Raw genomic sequence first — 26,236 nt, 5'->3', positions numbered from 1 at the left:
TTCAACTTAGATTTGATTTTCATGTTTTCTACCTCCTATTCGAGGGTTCCTTTGGTGACTTACCTTTATCTTAGATAGGTTTTTTGATGTTTGGTAAGTTTCTTTTCGTTTGTTGTTTCCCGGGTGGCAGTACCAGCAGGTCATAGATTATCGCTGCCATCTATTTTGATTGTGTCCCTTTTATTTTGTGACACCATGTTCTCTATGGGATTTAAGTAATGCCCCAAGTGTACAAGAACCATGTCTATCTCATGATAGATGTGCCTTCTGCCTAGGGGCATTGCATAACATCCGGGTTTGCAGCAGATATGCCCAGATGTCACCAAAAGGATGTCAGACCTGACTCAAGAAGATGGAGCGACTCTTCAGACTGGGCAATTAATTCCTAGCTATCGACATCGAAGGACCTCAGAGCTGCACTGATGGCCATTGAGCCCTCGACATTGGCAAGGCCATTGGTTCTGTCAATGTCAAAGGCTAATAGGGTTGCCAGAGACGGGCACTCCCTTAGCTCCTCCAGGTCAAAGATGTCTGGTTCATTGTCATCAGCCTCAGTACTGAGGAGAGACTAATCTGAGCATCAAGGGAAGCTGAAGAAACATTGGCATTGGTCCCCGTCGATGCACCAGTAGATGCTGCGATGCCCCCGAAGCAACCCAGTAGAGAGGACAACTGATGCTCCACGATGCCTGGGTGTTCCCCATGGCCTCCATTGGTCCAGATGTCTGCTATTGATCCTCCTCTCTGGTTCGAAGAGGATGTGACCACTCTTCCTGGCTCCTAGTCAGTCTTGGCATTGGTGATATTCGCGGAAGAGCTTGAGAAGCACGAGTAGGCAGTGCAGAGTCTCAGCGTCAGAGCACCATTGGCACTGGGGAAGGCACCTACCTACCTTGAGCCCCTGCTCAGATCTCTTCACGTGCTCATCAGCATGCTACCAACACAGCTTGTGCTGGTGCCCGGGGCAACATCATTGCCCAGTGGGGCATCGAAGGTGCCACTGGATGATCTGTTGACAATCCCCGATTCCTCGGAGGGAGAAGCTTCCCCAGAAACGGGAGTGACCTCAGGGCCTGGGCTAACCATGGCCAATTCTATCTGTTACCTTACCACTGGCTGGGGACTGAGCGCCACGGGGCGTATTGCCTGCTGATGACAGTGATGATGTCCCTTATGACCCCTGGGGAGATGACGACTGAGATGATTCCATCACCAATGTATCTGATGCTCTCAGAAGAAAGGTCTTTCAAGGAGCTATGCTTATTGCCCACATAGCAACTTTTGCAAGGACATTCTGAAGCAGGTACAGAAGGTAGCGGAGTAGCTACCTTAACAGCAGCCGGATACGCTCCAGTCGCTGGTGCACAAGGGCCTGGAGTGCGGTAAACACGGGGTCCGGTCGACCCATGATGTTTTCGAAATGGTATCAAGAGTCTATGCAGCAGGGATCGGTGCTGGTACACTTGTTCAGCTGCAGGCTTCGTATCTCAGACCGGAGGTGCAGGAATGAATTGCAGACCTGCCATGCAAAGGAGAGAATCTCTTTGGAGATAAGGTGAAGGTTACGGTGGCCTAAATTCAGGACTACCATGTGACACTCCCAACTCTCCGCTGGCACCCAGGACCAGTTTTCCTCATCCAGGAGATCTTCGACCCCCATCAGTAATCACAGGTCCTTTGCAAATGCCCCAGGCAACACAGAGCCCCAATGTCCCAGCCAGTGCCTCATTCAACACCAGAGACAGGGTTTTGACTAGATCGCAAGGAGTGTAGCCACATCCACCATACCTGTGGTAAAGTATCTTCTGATCGGAGGCAGGCTGCTGTTCTACATAAACCAGTGGCTCAGTGTAACCTTGGACCAGTGGGTCCTTGCCATCATGCCCAATGGGTATAAATTAAATCTATTGAGTGCTCTGCCAGTTTGCCTCCCTAAGTCCTTTTTGGGGACTGGTAGCTTATCAGGAGGTACTTGTAGAGGAGCTTTCCTCCCTCTTAATGGCCAGAGTGGTTGAATCCGTCCCACCAGAAGAAAGAGGGTGGGGATTTTACTCCCGGTACCTTCTGATATCAAAGAAAACAGGGGGACTCCATCCCATTCTAGACCTAAGGGCCTTGAACAAATTTCTGAAAAAGGAAAAGTTCAAGATGGTTTCCTTGGGCACCTTAATCCCTTTCTTGCAGAAAGGGGACTGACTATGCTCTCTCAATCTGAAAGGCACATATACCCATATCAAGATCTTCCCCAGTCATTGGAAGTATCTCCAATTTTTGATAGGAATTCAGCACTTCCAGTATCATCTACTGTTTAGGCTAGCATCTGCCCCACTTGTCTGCCCCATAGTAGAAGTGTACTTACGCAAGTTGGGAGTCCGTTTTCCCCTGTCTGGATGATTGTCTGATCAAGAGCACCTCTCAAACAGGAGCTGAGGCATCCATGCGCTCGACCAACTGGGTGCTGGAGTCACTAGAATTCGTCAACTACCCCAAGTCCCATCTCAATCCATTACCTCGATTAGACTTCATCGTAGCCTGTTCAATATGGCGTAGGCCAAGGCCTACCTGCCAGGGCAATGGGCCATCAACCTGATGACCATCATGGCTGGGATTTAATAGAGCCAGCAGGTATCAGCCTGGGACATATTGAGATTGTTGGGCCATATATCTGCTATAGTACATGTCACTCCCCTGGCACAGCTGCATATGAGTGCTCAATGGACTCGGAGACGACATCCAAATTTCTATGGCCCTCGTGAACTCTTTGTCCTGGTGGTGGGGCATTTCCAATCTGGAACAGGGTTTTACCTTCCAAAGTCCCTAGGTTCAAATTATGTTGACAATGGATGTGTCCATCCTGGGTTTATGGTCTGCCCAGTAAAGGCATTGTCATATCAATTTCGTGATGCTTAGGGTGATTAAAGTATGCTCTGTGGACTTTCGGAGATTGGCTGCAAGTTGCAATGTCATATGCCCACAAGCGGGGAGGCACGGGCTCATACCTCCTGTGTCAGGAAGCGGTTTAAATCTGGCTGCGGACTCATTCCTAAGGAATGGTGCTCAGGGCATGGAGAATATATTAGTGGACAAGATGAGTCGTGCCTTCAGGCCCTAAGAGTGGTCTCTAGATCAGGGTGTGGTGAGTTAAATCTTCTGCATCTGGGAGAGTCAGACAGGGATCTATTTGCCGTGCCTTGGAACAGGAAACTTTCTCCAGTTCTTCTCGCTGTACAGGACTCAACGGCAGGCTAGCCTCAGATGCCTTAGCCCTGCATTGGTATGTGGGTCTTCTATATGCATATCCTCCAGCTCCACTGATAGTTAAGACTTTTTATTGAAACTTCGCAAGGACAGAGGGACTATGATTCTCATAGCCCCTCATTGGCTGAGACAGGTCTGATTTCCACTGCTGCGGGAGATGTCCATCTGGAAACTGATCAGTCTGCAGACTTCTGCAAATCTAATCACACAGGATCGGGGCAGGTTGTGTCGTCCCAACCTTCTGTCCCTGTGCTCTCACAGCCTGGATGTTGAGAGGATGATTCTTCAACCCCTCAATCTCCTGAGGATGTATCTCGTGTCCTGGTGGCTTCCAGAAAGCTTTCCATCAGAAAGTCATATGGACTGAAGTGGAGGAGGTTCTCCACGTAGTGTGAGCAAAAGGCCTTAGATCCTTTTTTTTTCTGCCTGACACACAAACTGTTTGATTACCTCCTCCTCCTTTCAGATGCTGTTCTTAAAACCAACTCCATGAGGGTTCACCTGAGTGTAATTGGCACATATCATCACAGTGTAGAAGGTAAACCCATCTCTGTACAGCCTATAGTTGTATGGTTCACGCGAGGCCTGCTTCAGTTGAAGCCTCCTTTAAGGTCCTCCTGCTGTGTCCCGGGACCTCAATGTGGTGCTGGCCCAGTTGATGAAAGCTCCTTTTGAGCTGCTGCATTACTGTGGCCTGAAGTACCTGACCTCTGTCAGGAGGCCCAGGCCTTACTGACTTATCCACCTTATACTAAGTTTTCATGACAGGGTGGTCTTGCGTATTCACGCTAAGCTCCCGCCTAAGGTGGTGTCAGACTTTATTCATAACCAGTCTATCATCTTGCCAACATTCTTTCCCAGGCCCTCTTTGCACCAAGGTGCAAAGAGGGCCTGGGACGCCAAAGAGGGCCTGGGACGCCATATATGAGACGCCATATTTATATTGTACTTTTGTATATAATTAACCTCCTCTATCTCTTTCTATTTCTTACATTCCCAGTTCATTAGCCCTTGTTAATTGTAACTGCTTCTCTTCATCATGTTATTTATGTTTGGTTGTATTATTCGCACCCCTGTTATCTGTAAACCGACATGATGTGAACGAGTTCATGAATGCCGGTATAAAAAAACCTTAAATAATAAATAAATAAATAAGGTGAACAAGCCCTGCACAGTTTGGACTGCAAAAGAATTAGCCTTCTATCTGGAGTGTACAGAAACCCAGCTTTTTGTTCTCTTTTGACCAGAACAGGTTGGAGATTCCTGTTGCCAAGCAGACACTTTCTAGTTGGCTAACAGACTGCATTTCCTTCTGTTATGCCCAGGTGGGATTGCATCTTGGGGGTCATGTCACGGCTCACTCTATTCGAGCCATGGCATCATTGGTGGCCTAATTGCGAGCAGTTCCCATGGAGGAGATCTGCAGAGCTGTGACATGGAGTTTTCTTCGCACATTCGCGTTGCATTATTTCCTGGATAGGGATGGCCAACCTGACAGCAGGTTTGGCCAATCTGTCCTTTGGAACTTATTTGAGGTTTAGAACCTAACTTTGTTCCCGCTTAGGACCCGTTACTTTTGTTCAGGCTGCCTACCTTGTTGCCAACTAAGGACAGCAGGGTGCCAGGCCTCACGAAACCTGCCCACCTCCCAATGGAGTTGGGTTTCTACTTTGTGAGTTATTCCTGAATTCTGTATTATGAAACTGAAGGGACCCCATATGGATGTATGGTATAATGGCATGCTGAGCATGCTCAGAGAGGTTCAGTCAAAGTTCTAGAAATTTTGACAAATTTTCCTTGGGTTCCTCCAGGACAGGTTTGGGAACTTCTGCTATAGTAGATTTCCACATAGTGCATATATGGGCCATGCAGGGTGGTTTGAAGGTTATCCTCCCTGATTGTAAGCTGTCGAAGGATAGGGAAAAAACTACAGTATCTGAATGTAATCCATCTAAAAGTGCTGAAAAGTGGAGTATAAATCAAATCATCACATAAAAATAGATAGCCCTTTCAAACTGTTTGTATCATTTTACTCACCTCATTATCTTATCTTCTAGGTACTTAGAAAATTTCGAGCACATGAAACCAACTTACTCATTGCAACTAACATTGTGGAAGAGGGTGTTGACATACCGAAATGCAACTTGGTGGTCCATTTTGACCTCCCCACAGAATATCGCTCCTATGTGCAGTCCAAAGGAAGAGCACGGGCACCAATTTCAAATTATATCATGCTAGCTGATTCTGACAAAATGAAAAGTTTTGAAGAAGATCTAAAAACATATAAAGCAATCGAAAAGGTATTTATAAAAAATCAACATAGTTTTATTGATTTTTTTTTTAATGTGGTTTAAAGTCTGTTTATCACAAACATTTTGGTTTCTCCAAATTTTCTTTTAAAAACATTAAGATCTTGAGGAATAAATGCTCGAAGTCCATTGATCCCAGTGAGACAGAGTCTGAACCCATCGTGGAGGATGATATTTTCCCACCATATGTCTTGAGACCAGATGAAAATAGTCCAAGAGTCACAATTAATACTGCTATTGGACACATCAATAGGTAAACTCAGGCTTTTCATCCTGGTTATTTTTGTAAGAGATCTGTGTTCCTGTGTTGGTGTTAGGTTGCTCCTAGAGTTTTAATGGAAGATAGGTATTCAGATAAGGCTAATATAATCTTACAAGGGTTCTTGGGTCCGTGTCTACCCATGGAAATATGTCAAGTGAACAGTAAATGGTGTTCTGTAGCAATAATTTGGGTGGTCATCAGGCTGATTTATGAATTTTATTATTTGTTAAAGTTTGTTAATAGTCTATTCACCAGGCCCTAGGTGATGTGCAAGAATTGAAACATACATAAATCAGTTACTACAAAAACTACCAAAATAATCTTTCAAAGAACGGTGGATGTCCATTTAAAATACTTCTAGAAGTTCCATGTTGATGGGAAAAGATTTAGAAAGGAAGAACACTTTGAAATCCCTTCCAAGCTTGGTTACTCATCATGGATAAAAGAAAGATACATTTTAAGTTAAGCTGTATACATTTACAAAGATTGTATTGAATTCTGGACTTTGTGGTTAATACCAATAATTTAAAAAGAAAACATCAATTCCCTGTACGTACCAGGATCAGTCCAGACTGCTGGGTTATGCCTCCCTTCCAGCAGATGGAGTCAGAGAAAAGCTGAAAAGCACCCACCATATACCCTGGTGTGCCACCTGCGATCCCTCAGTATTTCTCTGACTCCAGCAGATTGAGAGACATAACCTGCAGTCCTGATCCTGACTAAATTTCCCGGGATTTGTTCGTCAGGTTTGATTCACTTTCTCAAACAACCTTTGACTAAGTCAAACTTCATTATAAAAAAAAAAACAAAAACAAACAAACAGTGAGAAGCAGGGCATTTTTGAGTTGGCAGGAAAACAGCAGCTATCTTCTGGCAGGCAAGGCCCCTGCAACTATTTTTCCCGGAACAATCAGATTATTGACCCGGTGAGTGGAGGGGGAAAACTTACCGGTGGGCCGGTCACTCTCCCCCTCCTTGGACAGATCTAAGACTTGTTGAGCCCTCTAATTATGGCCTGGCTGTCCACCGAGGCTGACTTATTTATTTATTTATTATTTATTTATATTTTTATCATTTTTAAACAAATTTTTACATTTGCAAAAAAAATTAAGAAATCTTCTGTATACAGAGAGGTACTATTAATTTACAAATCAACAAGACTTAACACATCAAAAAAAAAATCTTATATAACAGAATATAGTCCCCATCTTTGGGAGGAATTACTAAAGAAGAAAATAAAGTATGATTTGTAATTTAAACAAATAACTGTGAGTATTTACTTTTTACTGTGCAGTTCTCATACTCATTCTGGCTCTTTATCCATCAAAAAGGTCTCAAGGTGACCAGGTTCTTGGAATACAAACTTATTTTATTGATAAAGCACTAAGCACTTGCAAGGGAATCTCAAAAAGAAATTTGCTCCAAGAGCTATTACTCTTGGTTTCAGTAGTAAGAATTGTTTCCTTCTTATTTGTGTATTACGAGACACGTCCGGAAAGATTTGTATCTTTTGGCCACGGAATAAAAAATCCTTATTTTTAAAATATTTCTGCATTGTTAAGAGTTTTATCTCTTTCTCTGCAGAACGAGACCAAAAGTGTAGCTCTCTCCGGGATGTCATCTATCGATGCCTCTAAGAAAAGTTAGATTTGGAGATTTTCTTTGAACTATATCCATATCTTCCCTGTCATCCTGAGACTTAATTGAGGCTTTGGGTATATAGTATATCTTAGAAATACTACCTTCCTCTATAGAGGAAATAGAGAGTATTTCAGATAGATATTTTTTAAATAGTTCCATGGGAGACAAAAGTCTAGACACAGGGAAATTCAATAATTTAAGATTTTTCATCCTATTCATGTTATCTAAATTTTCCAAATATTTATGCATTATCAAACTATCTTTTATGAAAGACATATTTGAAGTATGTAAAGTTGACACTTGAGCTGTTACTGTTTTAGAGGATTCCTCTAATTGATTTAATCGTGTCTCATATTTTACTATTTCATTCTTAATTCCTGTTGTAACATTATTAAACTGTGAAATAGACTCTGTCAAACATTTCTGCATATTCAATAAAACTTTCCACACATCTCCCAAAGTTACTTTCTGTGGATCAGTTGTTTCAAACATTACATTTACATTCTGTGTAGGGGTAGATGTCGGGGGAATAGACTCCATCTGATCCCCAACAGCGGCTAAGTTACTTGACATTATATTCTCAGAAGACTTTTCCAACAAATTAAGTACAGTAATTTGTGATGTTGTTTGAGATTCACCAGATGCAGCTTGAGATACCTGGACTATCTGGAGATCCGGAAGCAATAGAAATATCAGGAATAGAATTCCTGGCAGTTTGACTAACTCTGCGTGGGAGTCCATTGACCTCTTACCGTTGGTGTACTTGGCGACGATGTTAAGGGCTTTAATTTCCTTTTCTTACCCATAAAAGAAAAGAAAAGATAGAATAGAAAAGGAAACAAAAAAAGAGGAACACATTTTTCAGAATAGGCGCGCCCCTTTGGTGAGCGGCTTCGGCTGCGCGCCAGTGGCTGCGCGCTGCAGGCCTCCGGGTTTTATCGGGTGGTCCGGCCCCGTCTGATGATGTCACCGGGATCAGCTTCCAGCGGCGATGGTACAACGAGCTCCCGGGCTCTAATGAAGCTCCGTCTCAGTCCCGTGGTTGATCCTCTCACCTGAGAGGTAACTCACACTCGACGACTCTGGATTTCCTGCCGCAGGCCTCCGGGTTTTATCGGGTTGTCCGGCCCCATCTGACGTCACCGGGGTCAGCTTCCAGCGGCGATGGTACAACGAGCTCCCGGGCTCTAACGAAGCCCCGTCTGAGTCCCGCGGTTGATCCTCTCACCTGAGAGGTAACTCACACTCGACTCCTCCCGAGGCTGACTTATTTAAAAAAAAAAAAGAGGAAAAAGGGAAACTAATATTAATTAAGCCACTTTATTTCTACCTCTATTTGATCCCCTTTTGTCAGCCGTTGCCTGCTCACAGACTCCTGGGCCTCCGGAGGGGGTGGAGATTTCACCCGGCTGCTGCACTTCTCTCTTTAATGCCACATGGCAGCACATGTTCAACGTGTGGAGAGCAGGGGATCCGGCTCTCCCGCAAAGGCCTCTGCTCCCGGTGCCTCCCCGGGGCGAGGGGCCTTCGCACCGGTCAAAGTCTACTCCGGGGGAGGCCTTGTCGGGTCCGCACGGGAGACAACTGGCAGGCAAGGGCCTGCCTTGCTCACGATCAGCGCGGGAGCAGCGACCATCTTGCCTGCAGCAGACAGCGACGCAGTTTCATCGGGGGAGGAGGAGGATCCTTCCCCTCTGTCCCCATCGGTTCTCAGTCCCCAGCGACTGCGCGGCTTGCAAGAGGCCTCGGCTCCGCCTCTGCCTAGGTCGTCGGGGGAGCCCTTAAAGAGGCAGCACCCCTTTTCTTCTGTTTGTCCTACTTTTGCACAAGGCATATATGAAAGCTGAGGCTGATGGAGAATTCCAGTCTCCTGTACTGGCTAAGATTTTCAGAGCTTCCAAGGATCAGGGGAGACCTGAACCTTGGCACTACATGACAGAATCCGGGGGGGGGGGTTGTTGGACCCCCTTATTCCAGCAGATCCGGAATTTCTGGATCCCTCCACCCGGGGGGAGGGGGGAATGGAATAGATAATACCACCCCGGTTGGAGGGTGGTGATCAACAGGTACGCCGCTTGTTCCGCAGAGAGGAACTGGACCCCTTAATCTCTCATGTACTCCAGGAACTGGAGATTCCTATCCCGCAAGAGGTGTCGGATAATTCCTCAGGGGATGCAGTTCTGGCGGGTCTTCGGGCTCCAGCACAAACTTTTCCGTTCCATCCAAAGCTTTTCAGCTTGTGTTCCGCAAATGGGAAATCCCTGGGAAATCCCTGAGGCCTCTTTGAGGGTTAGCAAGGCCATGGAGAAGCTTTACCCACTTCCCGATTCACTCAATCTCCTTAAGGTTTCCAAGGTGGATTCAGCGGTCACAGTCATAGCGAAGCATACTACTATCCCGGTGACGGGAGGCACAGCACTTAAGGACCTCCATGATAGAAAACTTGGAGGTGTTACTTAAATGGATTTTTGAAGTGTCTGCCTTGGGAGTACAAGCCGCAGTATGTAGTAGCCTTATGCAGAGGGTTACCCTCCGTTGGGTCCAACAGATGCTTACGGCCCAAGACCTTCCCCCGGGGGAGGTCGAGCAGGCGAACCGAATGGAATCGGCGGTAGCCTTATACAGCTGATGCCTTGTATGATCTTTTCTGTACTTTGGCACGCACTATGTCTTCGGCAGTGTCTGCTAGGCGACTTCTATGGCTACGTAACTGGTCGGCGGATGCCTCCTCCAAGTCTCAGCTAGGTTCCTTCCCTTTTAGGGGGAAATTATTATTTGGAAATGAACTCAAACAGCTTATAAAGGCCTTGGGAGACAAAGTTTATAAGCTCCCGGAGGACAAGCCCAGGTCGGGCCGCTCACCCGGTGCCTTCAGGGGCCGTTTTAGGGGGCAACGCCGTTTCAGGACAGGTAGGGGTTCCTAGTCCTATAACCCTCGACAATCGGCTACCCGAGCACATGGACGTATACCTTTTGTGGCAGACGGCCTCAGCGTACCGCAGCCAACCATGCCTTTGCCCACAACATTAAATCTCCCCAGTGAAGGGGCGCCGGCCCATTCCTCTGTTCCACGGATCGGGAGTAGACTTTGCGTATTCGAGAGGAATGGGTCAAGATTACCTCAGACCAGTGGGTCCTAGATATTATAAATCATGGTTATGCTTTGGATTTTGCTCGACCTCTGCAGGATCTCTTCCTACAATCACCTTGCGGACCACCACAGAAGCAGCGAGTCGTCCTCCAATCGTTGTCCTGGTCGAGTTGTACCCAAGAAGAAGGGCTCCTTCCGACCAATACTGGACCTCAAGCAGGTCAAAGATCACTTGGTCCATGCTCCTTATCCTGTCAGCAGTTATAGCTGAGCAGTCATCTGCAAGCAGGAAAGGTCAGCTTTAGCAATACAGAAGGCAGTGTACTATCATTCAAGAAGATACCAAGCCTACTCTTTTCAATGACCTTGCCCACAACAGTAGCAATAGAGCAGGCCACATGCTAGGAAAAGAGCATAGCCTTAACCAGTCCCGCAAACAGCCAAAATCTAGTCGTATGTTTTGACTGCCATATCAGAAAGGCTTCTCAGTTAGATTTAAACTGCCTTCCAATGGGGGAAAGGCTTCAGCACTTCAACCTGCTATGGTCTTTGAAAACCACAGACTGTTGGGTATTAAAGATCATGCAATAAAAATACTACTTGAATTTCAAGGCTTGTTCTCCAAACAATCCACCAAAGAATCAGTCCATATATGCAGAACAGCGCCAACATCTCCGGCAAGAACTGTCAGAACTACTCATTGCAAACGCAGTGGAAACAGTCTCAATACTACAAAGGAACATAGGATTCTACTCCAAATATTTTCTTATTCCAAATAAAGCAGGTAGTGTTAGCCCTGTGTTGGACATGAGAGATCTCAACAAAAACCTGAAGAAAAGCTGAGAATGAACTATTTAGTGATTATCCTACCTCAGTGGGAGATCAGTGACATACTAATCGCTCTAGACCTCAGGGATGCCTACATGCATACCCCAATTCACAAATTTCACAAACAATTTCTGCATTTCAACATAGCCAATGATCATTATCAATATCAAGTTCTCCCTTCCAGCCCCTATGCAGCACTGAGGGTGTTTATAAAATATCTTGCTGTGGTTGCTGCTCATTTAAGGAGCATTTTGTTTTTCCTTATTTGGATGATTGGTCATATCTAGCTATACTCTTCAGGAAGCTCATTCCCAACATTTCATACAATGAATACTGTCCAAACTTTAGGATTAAACATAGAAATGATGGCAGAAGAAGACCAAACGGCCCAACCAGTCTGCCCAGCAAGCTTTCACACTTATTTTTCTCATACTTATGTTACTCTGACCGCTGAGGTCAGGGCTCTTATTGGTAACTTATTGGTTCTAATTTCCTTCCATCACCAATTTCCCAAAATCCAATTTAGAACAACTCCTATAATAGATGTTCCAGGAGCCTGTCTTGACACCATACACAGAAAGGCATTTCTTCCTCAGCAGAGGGCAAACTGACCAACATTTATTTTTTATTTATATTTATGGTCATGAGTAAACAGAAATGACATCCATCATAACAAGCAGATACAATATTATAATGTGAGAAAAATGCAGTTTTGAATAATCATAACTACAATAAAAACTTTGTAACTCACAACTTGGGGCATAAAAACATCTGTAGACCTGGTCTTAGAGAAGAGCCGATTCATCTCTGCTAAGGAAACAGGATAAAGGATTGTCAAGAGTCACAGGAAAGGATTATAAGTCTGTTTAAACGCCATCACTTGATTTGTGACTATTATGCTTAAACGAAGAGAGAGAACACGAAATAAATGTCTTTATAGAACAATTGTTATGTTGATGGACACTTGTTTTGTGACTGTGAACCACACCCTACATAGGTTTGGAGGGTAACTGTTGATTTCACAATGCACAGTATTTATATAACAACTGTTTAATGTGAATGTATTTTATTATATGAAAAATTGAAAAACTAAGTGAGATTTAGCTTTTGTAGAAATTGAAAATAATTTAATGAGTTATAATCAGTGTTTTTTAGACCAATAATAATTTAACCCTATACAGAGTACCCATTACAACAATATATTTTCCATTGAAATCCATAAATTGATGGTCAATCTGAAAGGTCATCAACTTGTGAATTAAAATTGCAACTCCTCTCTGCTGGGTAGAAAAAGATTAATTAAAGCATTTCTAGCCCACTCTCTTTGTAGCTTACTATACGCTAGCTTGTCAAGATGTATTTCTTGAAGAAATGCAATACAACTTTTTTTCTTTTAATGGATGAATGAAGCCCATCTACATTAAGAAAACATACTTGTGCTATCATGGGAAAACAGTGCACAAAAATACAGTCTATGAATAGCTTTAGGTAGCAATGGATAGGCTCCCCAGCACATGCCCACCATCCCTTATTTATAAGGTTCAACCTGGACCATAAAGAACTCAGTGAATGTGTATTTCCTGGAATCTTTAGATTCATACCACAACCACCACACCTCTTAGTTGCCATACACCTGCATACAACTGACACAAAATCACCTCCCCCCTTTTTGCTCAACAATACAAAACCCCTCAAAAGTCCTGTCCTTAGCTAGAAGAAGATCTCTTAATCTCCCGAGGTGGTTTCTATACTCTGCCACAGACCTTCCTCTCTGCTCAAGCATAGGAGTCTCCTGGGACTAGCGAAAAATGCAACTTGAAAAATCTCAAAGACCATGTGGACAGATACTCATGTAGAAACAGGCCATCCACAATGCCCCCACTAGTACAAATGGTACTCTAGACCTCAGGGATGTCTACATCCCTGAGGTCTAGAGTACCTTCAATTGTAAAGTAACCAAAGCCACTCTCCACTGTATGTTCTCAAATTCAAGTAAAAAGATGGCACAGATCAGTCTTATGTTAAAGGAAAAAGTGAGTGGCATTAGGAATATAAAATTTCCAATCCCAATAACTTTATAATCAGCTCGGGGACTTTATAAAAAGAAACTCAGTCAAATACATGTTCCTGAAAAGCAATGACGATCCCGAAGTTCAAATTTACCAACTGCATTATAAATGCAGTTGAGGCCTCCTTCACTCAACTACAGTGTGACCGGCTTTCAGAACAAAGTAAAAAGTTGGCAAAGGAAAAACATTAAAAAATGCTCTTATTCAAAATATTTGAAGTACTTAAGCAAACACAAGGCAATGCCAGTGTGATGATCCATGTGTATCGCGTATGTTGTGGGTTCTGGTAGTGGAGGTCCACGGCCAATCCCCCTACCTTCTCTGCTGCTCCCTCCGGCGCAGTGTCCACTGTGCCGGGCCGACTGGCCGCGGCCTACCACGCGGTCTGAAACGCCGCCGTCCTGCCCTCAGTGGAGCTCTCCCTAGGCTTGTGCGCGCGGGAGGCTCCTCTTCTTAAAGGAATCAGCGCGGGAAACTCTGGGCCAGCCCTCCTTAATGATGTCAAGAGACAGCAGTATAGATACCAGCCTCAGTCCCTTGTTGGTTGCCTTTGCAACAGGTCGTCTCCTTGGAGTGCTCGTTGCTGCATTGTGCCAGCTCCTGATCCAGTTCCGTCCTTCGTCCTTCTGCTCTATTTCATCTCCCGGTACCAACTGTTAGTTCAATACCTGTTAAGCCCCTCTGACTCTGTACTAAAAACTCAGAGTTCATCTTAGTGCTGTAGGAGCATACCACCAGAATTTAGGAGGAATTCCTATCTTCCAGATTATGAAAGGTCGAAATCATCTTAAACCTCTGATTATAGATCCCCCTCCTCTTTAGGATCTAAATATAGTTCTCAGTCAGCTCATGAAATTGCCATTTGAGCCTTTAAAAATTCCTTCAAACTCTTCATGATGGTAATCAGCCACACTTTTCCCCCACCTCCTCTCTATGCCAGTTTGGGCTTCTTGAGGCTGTGAGCTTTCTTTCCTCAGCATGGGATCAGGCAGTGAGATTAGGCAGCAAGAGCCAGAGCAGAGCAGCTCAGAGTTGAGGGCAGCCTGCTCTATTTCTTAGCATTTGCGCTTTGGTTGCCTTCCTTCTGGCAGACCTTATGCGGGGGTCACACGGACTCCAGTTTGGGAACCACTGCCATATGCCAACAAGGGCAAAAATGCTCTTCATACATTGGACTGTAGAAGAGCTCTGTTGTTTGGCGAGAACAGAGTCTTACAGGAAATCGTAGTAACTGTTCATCTCCTTTAACCCAGTCAACAAGGATATTAATTTACAATAAAAATTCATTCCATGTGGATTTCTGATTGCATTTCTTATTGTTCTAATCGGTCAGGGCAGCAACTTCAGAGTAAAGTGAAAGCCTATCAAGTAAGGATTACAGCAACTTCCTTAGCCCTGCTTCAATAGAAGAAATCTGCAAGGCTTGCCACCTCGTCTTCTATCTGTACCTTCACTACTCATTACTTCCTAAAAAAACACTTTACATGAAGACCGATTTTAGTCAAGCACTTCTCAAAAGCTTATTTAATTCTTTACTTCAGCTGTTCCTCCAATTTCTAGCAAAACATGAGTTGGAAGTTCTGCTGATACAAGAACATAATCAATACATGTCCTCCTCAGCTTGGTAGTTCCCCACTTGAGTGTCTGATCACTGTCCTGCCTGTCCATGGAGAAAGCAAAGTTGTTTACCTATAACAGCTATTGTTCATAGACAGAAAGACAACTGAGCTACACAATCCCACAACCCTCCCCTTAGAGTTGAAGGATAGCTGGCCACAAAAAGTGAGGAGGCTACACAGGAGCACCTAACCATGTTCAGAAAACCACCATGGGTTTTCTGAGCTCTGGGCAATCTTTTCCATCTCGACAGTCTCAGATGACATCACCCCACTTGTAATTTGTTCTGCTGTCTGTGGAGAACATAGCAACTTTGCTATCTTGTCTCGAGCCATCCGGTCACCCACTTTATCATGCAGTACTCTAAGCTTCTTTTCTAGCGCCATACGGCTGCTTGGTTGTTGGCAGAGGCTGCGATAGTGTCTTGATAACCAGTCTGTCTTTCATACAGTTAGATAGCCAGTGTAGTTGCAAACTTATGTGGACTCTAGACGAGTGTGCTTTCTGCACATTTGCCAAGAAAACTTAACCTGAGTTTAGTTTCTCTTTGAAAACTAGCAAGGGCGAAGCACACACACTAAAATCCTCGGCATGATTTGCACCTGCTGGTGGTGGAAGTAGGGCAATGTAGTGTGCACATGTTGGAAAACTGAATGTACATTCTCTGTTCCCCCCCCCCCCCCCCAAATCGTTAATAGGCTCACAGGAATGCCTCTTACCCCCCCAGCTAAAAGTGCACTCACTGTGGAAGCCCACACACACTTCAGTTGCTGGAGGGGGACAGTTTTCAGCTAAGCTATTTTAATCGGGACAATCTCTGTGGGAATTGCTTCCCTCATTTAAAGGAGACAGATGTGAGGGATCGTTAGCCCCATAGATCATTCAGAGTAGAGATGTTTTATTTGTCGCCTTCTATCAGTTTATTCATATTTTTCTCCTTTATCATTGTTATAATGCTATTAGTTGGTTTCATATGCTTGCTGTCCTTATTCCTTCACAGATACTGTGCTCGATTGCCAAGCGATCCATTTACTCATCTGGCTCCCAAATGTAAAACTCAGCAACTGCCTGATGGGACATTTTCTTCAACCCTTTATCTACCAATTAACTCTCCTCTGCGAGCTCCAGTTATTGTAAGTACTTCATTAGAAGACACAAGAATAATGCACTAGCTTTGGTAACAGAATGGTTTTCTGAACTACAAGAAGTTGAAGGCAAGAACTGTAAAGTTTTACTTGTAAAATTGTGAAAACCTTGGGTTGCTCGCATGAAACATTTTAGTCTTTCTGCATCTGTTGTGACCAGTGTTAATTTTGCCATTGCAGAGGAGATAATGATTTTAGGAAGCTGTTAGCACAGATTTAGCTTACAGAAACATAGAAACATAGAAATGACGGCAGAAGAAGACCAAATGGCCCATCCAGTCTGCCCAGCAAGCTTCACACACTTTTTTCTCTCATACTTATCTGTTTCTCTTAGCTCTTGGTTCTATTTCCTTTCCACCCCCACCATTAATGTAGAAAGCAGTGATGGAGCTGCATCAGAGTGAATATCTAGCTGATAAGTTAGGGGTAGTAGGGGTAGTAACCGCCGCAATAAGCAAGCTACACCCATGCTTATTTGTTCTACTCAGACTATGTTATACAGCCCTTATTGGTTGTTTATCTTCTCCCCTGCCGTTGAAGCAGGGAGCTATGCTGGATATGCTTGAGGTATCAGTTTATTCTTCTCCCATGCTGTTGAAGCAGAGAGCCATGCTGGATATGCATCGAAAGTGAAGTATCAGGCACATTTGGTTTGGGGTAGTAACCGCCGTAACAAGCCAGCTACTCCCCGCTTTGTGAGTGTGAACCCTTTTTTCTTCTCCCCTGCCGTTGAAGCAGGGAGCTATGCTGGATATGCGTGAAGTATCAGTTTTTTCTTCTCCCCTGCCGTTGAAGCAGAGAACTATGCTGTATATGCATAGAAATAGAAGTAACAGGCTTATTTGGTTTGGGGTAGTAACCGCCGTAACAAGCCAGCTACTCCCCCCTTTGTGAGTGCAGATCCTTTATTCCACATTTCCTCTTGCTGTTGAAGCTAGAACGATGTTGGAGTCACAGTAAGCATGTGTATGTTTATTGAATAAGGGTATTGTCTCCAGGCAGTAGCCATCATTCTGGTGAGTCACCCACTCTTCATTGGCGGCCTCTTGACTTTATGGATCCACAGTGTTTATCCCACGCCCCTTTGAAGTCCTTCACAGTTCTGGTCTTCACCACATCCTCCGGAAGGGCATTCCAGGCATCCACCACCCTCTCCGTGAAGAAATACTTCCTAACATTGGTTCTGAATCTTCCTCCCTGGAGCTTCAAATCGTGACCCCTGGTTCTGCTGATTTTTTTCCTACGGAAAAGGTTTGTCGTTGTCTTTGGATCATTAAAACCTTTCAAGTATCTGAAAGTCTGTATCATATCGCCTCTGCTCCTCCTTTCCTCCAGGGTGTACATATTTAGATTCTTCAATCTCTCCTCGTACGTCATCCGATGAAGATCCTCCACCTTCCTGGTCGCCCTTCTCTGTACCGCTTCCATCTTGTCTTTGTCTTTTTGTAGATACGGTCTCCAGAACTGAGCACAGTACTCCAGGTGAGGCCTCACCAAGGACCTGTACAAGGGAATAATCACTTCCCTTTTCTTACTCGATATTCCTCTCTCTATGCAGCCCAGCATTCTTCTGGCTTTTGCTATAGCCTTGTCGCATTGTTTCGCAGACTTCATATCATTAGACACTATCACCCCAAGGTCCCTCTCCTGCTCCGTGCACATCAGCCTTTCCCCCCCATCGAATACAGTTCATTCGGGTTTCCACTCCCCATATGCATGACTTTGCACTTCTTGGCATTGAATCTCAGCTGCCATATCTTCGACCACTCTTCCAGTTTCCTTAGATCCCGTCTCATTCTCTCCACTCCTTCCGGCATGTCCACTCTGTTGCAGATCTTAGTGTCATCCGCGAAAAGACAAACCTTGCCTTCTATCCCGTCCGCAATGTCGCTCACAAAGATATTGAACAGGACCGGTCCCAACACCGATCCTTGCGGTACACCACTTAAAACCGCTCTCTCTTCAGAGAAGGTTCCATTTACCATCACACATTGTCTTCTGTCCGTCAACCAATTTGCAATCCAGGTCACCACCTCGGCACTCACTCCCAAGCTTCTCGTTTTATTCACCAGTCTCCTGTGCGGAACTGTGTCAAAAGCTTTGCTGAAATCCAAGTATATGATATCGAGCGCTCTTCCTCGATCCAATTCCTTGGTTACCCAGTCAAAAAAGTCAATCAGATTTGTCTGACAGGATCTTCCCCTGGTGAATCCATGTTGCCTCTGGTCCATCAATTCTCCGGACTGTAGATAGTTCACTATTCTCTCTTTCAGCAGTGACTCCATTACTTTTCCCACCACCGAAGTGAGGCTGACCGGTCTGTAGTTGCCAGCCTCCTCCCTGTTCCCACTCTTGTGAAGCGGGACCACCACCGCTCTTCTCCAATCACTCGGCACCACTCCCGTTTCTAAGGATCTATTGAACAGGTCACACAGCGGAGCCGCCAGAACATCTCTGAGCTCCCTCAATATCCTTGGATGAATCCCATCAGGCCCCATGGCTTTGTCCACTTTCAGGTTCTTTAGCTCTTCCCACACATTTTCTACTGTAAAAGGATTTTCATCTATTCCACTTCCCACCAGTTTTTTGTTGTGTAGAGATGGTCCTTCTCCAGGGTCTTCTTTAGTGAACACAGAGCTGAAGTATTCGTTTAATATTTCTGCCATTTCTTCGTCTCCCTCTACACATTGATCATTACCACCTTTCAATTTCACTATACCACTTTGGATCTTTCTCTTTTCGCTGATGTATCTGAAAAATGTTTTGTCTCCATTTTTTATCTCCTTGGCAATCCTCTCTTCCGCTTGACTTTTTGCCAACTTGATTAATTTCTTTGTCTCCCTCAGTTGAATCAGATATTCTTCTTTGTGTTCCTCCCTTTGGGATCTTTTATATATCTTGAATGCTGTTCTTTTAGCTTTAATTTTGTCAGCCACCTCCTTTGAGAACCAGATAGGTTTCAATTTTCTTTTGCTTTTCTTTACATTTCTAACGTATAGAGCAGTTGCCTTGGTGATTGCTCCTTTTAGATTGGTCCACTGCTGATCCACATCTCTCTCGTTCTCCCATCCTTTAAGTTCTTCCTCCAGGTACTTCCCCATTTCCTCAAAGTCTGTGTTTTTGAACTGTAAAACTCGGGTCTTTGTGGTTCTTTTCCCTATTCTTTTAGTGATATTAAACCATACCGTTTGATGATCACTGCTGCTGAGGTGGGCACCCACCTGGACATCTGAGACATTATCTGCATTAGTGAGCACTAAGTCGAGTATAGCTCCTTCTCTGGTGGGTTCCAACACCATTTGTTTGAACAAAGATACTTGCATGGCATCCACTATCGCTCTACTATTTTTAGTTTCTGCAGATGGGATTTTCCAGTCTACATCTGGCATATTAAAGTCACCCACGATCACCACTTCTCCCTTCTTACCTATCTTATGGATGTCTTCAACCAGGTCTCTGTCCAGCTCTTCCTTTTGGTTTGGAGGCCTGTAAACCACTCCAATATAAATGGATGCTCCGTCATCTTTTTTTAGGTCGAGCCATAGAGCTTCTTCCTTACCCCAACTTCCTTGTAGCTCAGATGCTTGGATGTTGTTTCTGACATAAAGAGCCACACCTCCCCCTTTTCTATCCTCTCTGTCCTTCCTTAACAAGTTATAGCCTGGTATTGTTGTATCCCAATCATGAGATTCTGTGAACCATGTCTCTGTGATAGCAACAATGTCCAATTGTGCCTCAGCCATTAGGGCCTGCAGATCTGGGATTTTATTTCCCAAACTATGAGCGTTTGTGGTCATAGCCTTTCAGGTACTCTCTTTAAGGTTATTGCTATTCCTGGACTCCTTATAAGATATTAGTTGAGATTTGCTATTCACTTCACTCTCTCTTTTTTTAGTTGTGCCACTGTTGACAGAGTTATTCATCTGAATTAGATTTTTCTTTTGGTTATGGATCATGAAATACTGCATGCATTGTGTTTTTTCTCTCATTTCTGGTAACACTTCAATGTTTTTCTGAAGAACTTCAGTTTTTAATATAGAGATGGCTTGTTCTTTTTGCATTTGGTACATTGTGTGTCTCCTCATCACAGGTCTAATTCTACCTGAGCCCACTGTATTCCTGGATTTTAAAGAACTTAATGACCTGTTTGAGTGGGGGGGGTGTACCTGTTGGCTGCCCATCTGTCAAAAATGGGTGACTGTGGGGCCTACCTGAGCCTAATGAATCTCCTTTTCTTGACTCCTGGTTTTTTTGTGATATTGGGGAATTATGTTCTGAGTAATGCAATGTGGGTGTATTACTTTTAATTGAAGCTAATTGATCTTTAATCTCAGACAGCTCCTTTTTCAAGGAAGAGAGTTGTGCACAAATTGGGCAAGCTCTAAGTGTCCAGATGCTTTCCCTCAGAATAAAGGCTCCACAGCAGTTACATTGGATAGTCCTCATCATGGGAATTTGTGAATTGTATTTTCTTGACTTTTACCAATGCACTAATTTATCTCGCCGCCAATGGTACTTTAGGCAGTCTTTATTAGAAAACAAGCCCCAGGGGTGGGTGGGTAGAGGGGCAGGGTGGGAGGGAGTCAAACAGTTAAGCCTGGTACGAGCTGGGTTAAGCAGGGCACTTCTGGACGGCTCCTTGCTTTTGGTCAATTGTTTTAAAAAACAGTCTTTATGCCCCAATTTTTGTTTGACCAACTTATTTATGCCAGCTAATTTCAAAACAGAGAGACTTAAACAGTTTACAAGCTGGAGAGCGATTTGGTATGGGGGGTGGGGTTTTTTTTTTCTTTTTTCAACTTATGCAGCAGACAACAAAATTAACTTAGAGTAATATCTTACTATCAAGAACTGAAACACACACTATAATTAAAATTAAAACACACAGGAATTAAGAACAGAAGCTTTCTACACAAATTCTAAGCAACAGCAGATATACTTAGCTCAATGCAATATACACTGCCTCCAAGAGAACACACTCTAACGTGTGCCCAGGACCACAATGGCTCTCCTGCTCAAGGTCTGAGAGACAATGCTCGCATGAAACATGTTTCTTCTCTGGGGGAGAAGACAGTGGTGTAATTTGCATTTTCTTTCACATATGTGACCTTAATTAATTTGTTTAGGACCATAGACTGTTTATTTAAAAGATTTATAATTCCACACGCATCCAAAGTTTGTGGCAGGGTACAATGTAATATGCACAAAATCATGCAAATAACACTAGTAGTACAGAATGGACAAAACCACGTATAATCACGTACAAGCAATTCTCTCCTTCTGGGACTTCCCGCCTGCACCACCAAACCACTCCAGATGGTAATGAACGCCACGGCCAGAATTCTCTCAAACACCAAAAAAAGGGAACATATCACCCCCATCCTTCAGCAGCTCCATTGGCTACCGATTAAATATAGGATTCACTTCAAAACCATTATGATGATACACAAAGCCCTTCACAACATCGCGCCTCTCAACTTAACTTACCAACTCCAACTACATACTTCCAAGAAACCGACCAGAAGCGCATACAAGAACCTGCTAACCACCCAGCCGGCAAAAACCGCTCTAAGGAAACGCGCAATATCCACAGCGGGCCCCACACTCTGGAATTCACTCCCTACAGACCTTCGCCTTGAATCCTGCCATAATACATTCAAAAAGAAACTAAAGACTTGGTTCTTCACACAAGCTTTCCCGGAGAACTAAGAGCAGGATGAGCTAATACTATTTCAGTTTAGCCTTTGACCAGACTCACTTGTTGCCCATAGTCCTTGAAGAGCATCATTGAATCTTAATCAACCCCGATGGTTTACTGTAACCTCTCCTCTAATCTTTATGTTATCTGTTAAAAATGTTAAATGTATTTATAATGTTATTTAAATGTTAATTGTTATTTGTTATAATGTAAGCCGCCCACATGGCGACAGTTTTTTACTTCACTGTACACCGGTGTGATATGTATTTTATACAGGAACGTCGGTTTATAAAAACTAAAAATAAATAAATAATAAATAAATAATGTGAAATATGACACGAAGGACATCTACCTTTTCGGATGGAATACAAAAATTCCAGAAATGCAATAGTGATTACTATTGTAAACATATAACCAAAAAAATCCATCGCAGCACCACAGCATCGAGCAGATCTTAATGCTCATGATAGGCTATAAATATGTAACTTAGTCCTTGTCCAGAGGGATGAATGCAAACACAGGGTTATGGTTACATTAAATTGAGAAAGTATTGCATCCATTTCCATTTTATTTGGAATGCTGGGGGAGAAACATGTTTCAGGATTTTTACACTGTCATTTTTGGCTTTAGCTCTCTAATATGGAGCAATAGTAAATTATTTTTAGTGCCTATATTAAGATGTCTTCCTTTTTATTTCCAGGGTCCTCCAATGAGCAGTGCCACCCTAGCAGAAAGGGTAGTGGCTCTTATTTGCTGTGAAAAACTGCACAAAATTGGTAAGAATATTCACAAAAGAAAGTATGTCCTCTATTATTATGTAAAATAAAAACTATTCCTTTTAAAGGGAGAAAACATTATAGCTTAGCTATTAGTTCCGTGTTACCCACCTTTGAAAAACAGTGTTTTTCATTTTCAAAAGAACTACAGTATTTATTTATTTATTTTTTTAGAAACTTGCATATTATGAAGTCCTTTTATTACTCTAATTTACTTTTAGGATTGTTTTCTGTGTTTAGAGTAACTTTGGGGGGGGGCTGGGGGGAGAGGGTTTATAAGGAAGAACTAGTCAGATAGTAAACATTGAACTCTGGAATCTAAGAACTCTATCCCAAGATGCTTTGGATTTATTGAAATGAAATTTCAAGCCATTTGCTTGCATAAAACAGTTTTCTTAGCTTACAGTATATATACCCTTGCAGTGACATCAACCTGCCACTATTCTCAGTCTCCAGCAGATGGTGGATGTGCATCTTCCTACTGGGGATTGCTTCATTTTGTAAAAGGAGAGTTAAGGGTATTATCCCAGGACAAGCAGGATGATAGTCCTCACATATGGGTGACATCATCAGATGGAGCCCTGGTACGGAAAACTTCTGTCAAGAGTTTCTAGAAACTTTTGGCTGGCACTGTGGGCCTACTGAGCATGCCCAGCATGCCATGATATTCTCAGCCACAGGGGTCTCCCTTCAGTCTCTTTTTTTCCGCCTTGCTGTAGCAAAGCAGTTTAGGAGCTCTGGAAAGAGAATTTCCTCACATTTTCTCACAGAAGAAAACTTTTTCTTTTCACATTTTCAGTCACAATTTTCTCATAAGTGGATCTCCCTTCAACGTAGTCTCGGTGAGTACAATTTTCAGATAGTTTTTTGATCGATTCCGATCATCCTACTGTCGATTCCCGTCTGTCATCGACCGTTATTAGGCCATAACTTTATCATGGCATCGGGTTTTAAAAAATGTCCGGATTGCAACCGGACTATGTCCATAACAGACCCACATTATGTATGTGTTCTCTGCCTAGGATCAGGCCACGACGTCCGGGCTTGCTCAACCTGTGCCTAGATGACACCGAAGGGCAGGCGTGCCCGTTTGGATAAGATGGAAGAATTATTCAAAAAGATTCTATCGTCATCGTTGACGTCGTCCCCAAGAGTAACTCCTCCCTTGATAACCAAACATCGAGGTGAAACACGGGCCGATGACCGTCCGTCACCGGCACCGTCGATATCATCGATAGCATCGTCTTTAACATCGAAGAGTCATCGGGAGAAAAAGCGGCATCGCCATCGATCCATCGACCCAGTGGATGGTAAACTATCGACGTCAGGATCGAAATCCATTGAGCTGATGGCCAAGAAAGTCCGTGTACTAGAGCCAACTCCACCGGCCGTACACGAAGAACCACCGGGCTCAGTGTCAGAGGAAGTGCCACCACGAATCATCGTGGAAGTGCCAATAGCGCCAGCGATGCCTTCTTCAGTGGCAGTGGATACTGCCCCGATTTCAAGGGAAGAAGTGACTACTTTAGTCCAACAGGCCGTTGTTGAGGCTCTGAAGAACTTACAGCCTCCGACAGTGCCATCGGTGTCAGCACAGACACAGACATCTGCGATGGAGCAGTCAATTTTTCAGCCTTTGTTGAATAGACTCGATGCCTTAATAGAAGCCTTTCCTCCAACACCGGCACAGACTCCATCAACACAGCCATCAATGCCAATACTCCCACAGATGACTCCAGCCATTCCGGCTCCCAGATCATCGGAGCATGACGGCGCAGACTCCGATTCTGCCCCAGGACCATCGGGGCTCCATTGACATCGAGTCACGAAAACGCCCTCGATGCCATTCAAGGACACATCGATGCCAATCCATCCAGGTCCATTGGGGGATACAAGGCATTGATTTCCATCGAGGCCCATCTATTCCCCACCGATGCCCTCACTTCCAACGATGCCACAACACATCCCAACAAAGGCTGTGTTTAAATCGAAGCATCATGTCCAGCCAGAAGACATTGACTCCCCTTATCATCCTCAATATACACCTTAGAAGGATGTTGACATGGACACGGAGTCAGAGGAACTGCAATCAGAGCCCTCTCCACCAGAGAAGAGAATGAAATCCCCTCCAGAAGATTTGTCATTTACAGATTTTATCAAAGAAATGGCAGATACAATTCCATTTGAATTAGTCACAGAGGAGGATACTAGACATAAGGCTCCAGAAGTACTGCAGTTTGTGGATGTGCCTAAGGAAATCATGGCTATCCCAATCCATCAAGTCCTCTTGGAATTGCAGCAACGAATGTGGGAACATCCCTGCTCAATCCCTGCAGTGAATCGGAGAACAGATGCCACTTATCTAGTGCAACATGCTCCAGGATACCAGAAGCCCCAATTACCTCACCATTCGGTAGTGGTAGAATCCACTCAAAAGAAGGCTCAGAAGCAAAAACCTCATTCCTCTGTCCCACCAGGAAAGGAACAACGATTCTTGGTCACCTTAGGGAAGAAGGTCTATGAAGGGTCCATGCTGGTAGCACGTATTGCAGCATACCAGCTGTACATGACACAGTACCAACGGAACTTATGGAAACAAGTACAAGGTATTGTGGACAACCTCCCACAACAGCATCAACTACCTTTCGCTACATTAGTTGACAAGAGATTAGAATCTGACAAACATGAGGTGAGAGCAGCCTATGATGTCTTCGAAACATCAACTCGTCTATCTGCCTCTGCAGTAAATGCGAGAAGATGGGCCTGGCTTAAGGCTTCTGACCTTAAGCAGGAAGTTCAAGAACGGCTTGCAGATCTCCCTTGTGTTGGAGACAGTCTTTTCAGAGAAAAGATCCAAGCTACGGTATCTCAGCTGAAAGACCATCATGAGACTCTGTCAGCTATCAAAATTGCCAGCAGATCAGACATCTTCCCTAAGACGTCCATCACGCAGAGACTCGAGGAGACCCTTCTACAGACCAAGAAGGTATTACCCTCCTGCCTCTTCAGCACGTCCATACCGTCCCTCACAGAGAGGACGTCCACGTCAACTGAAGCAACAAAAGACCCAGCCACCACCCCAAACTGGACCAGGGGCAGGTTTTTGAACCGTGCCAAGAGAACAGCAGCCTCTTTCTCAACCCTGTGCCCTCTACCAGTCGGAGGTCGACTTCATTACTTCCAACACCAATGGAGTCTCATCACAAAAGACCAATGGGTATTAGCCATACTACATCGGGGATATCGCCTAAAGTTCAATACGATACCCCCACATTCTCCTCCCATGCCACTTTGGTCAAACATTCTCATCACATCTCAACTTCAAGTGGAACTCTCTTCCGGGGAACTGGTCATCGAACCAGTTCCCCGGTCTCAACAAGGCAAGGGGGTTCTACTCCTGCTATTTCCTCATTCCAAAGAAAACAGGCAGGCTTCGCCCGATCCTAGACCTCCAAAATCTCAACAAATTTCTACACAAAGAAAAATATCGGATGGTATCTCTGGGAACCATCCTTCCACTACTTCAAAAGGGAGATTGGCTC

At 44.2% G+C, this 26,236-nt stretch overlaps 1 protein-coding gene across 2 annotated transcripts in view; it reads left to right on the top strand.

Moving 5' to 3' along the window:
* LOC115082247 (endoribonuclease Dicer) overlaps window positions 1-26,236 on the top strand; it is a gene marked incomplete at its 3' end in the record, with an annotated part of 129,039 nt that overhangs the window by 73,624 nt on the left and 29,179 nt on the right. For both annotated transcript variants that reach the window (XM_029586495.1, XM_029586496.1), the window contains 4 exon segments: window positions 5,316-5,558; window positions 5,669-5,820; window positions 16,076-16,208; window positions 22,619-22,694. In XM_029586495.1, the coding sequence (XP_029442355.1) occupies window positions 5,316-5,558; window positions 5,669-5,820; window positions 16,076-16,208; window positions 22,619-22,694 (604 nt within the window).

The sequence above is a fragment of the Rhinatrema bivittatum genome, unplaced genomic scaffold, assembly GCF_901001135.1.
Source record: "Rhinatrema bivittatum unplaced genomic scaffold, aRhiBiv1.1, whole genome shotgun sequence".
Lineage (NCBI taxonomy): Eukaryota > Metazoa > Chordata > Amphibia > Gymnophiona > Rhinatrematidae > Rhinatrema > Rhinatrema bivittatum.
The sequence above is the reverse complement of the archived record's forward strand: the minus strand, read 5'-3'. Positions and strand labels throughout refer to the sequence as shown.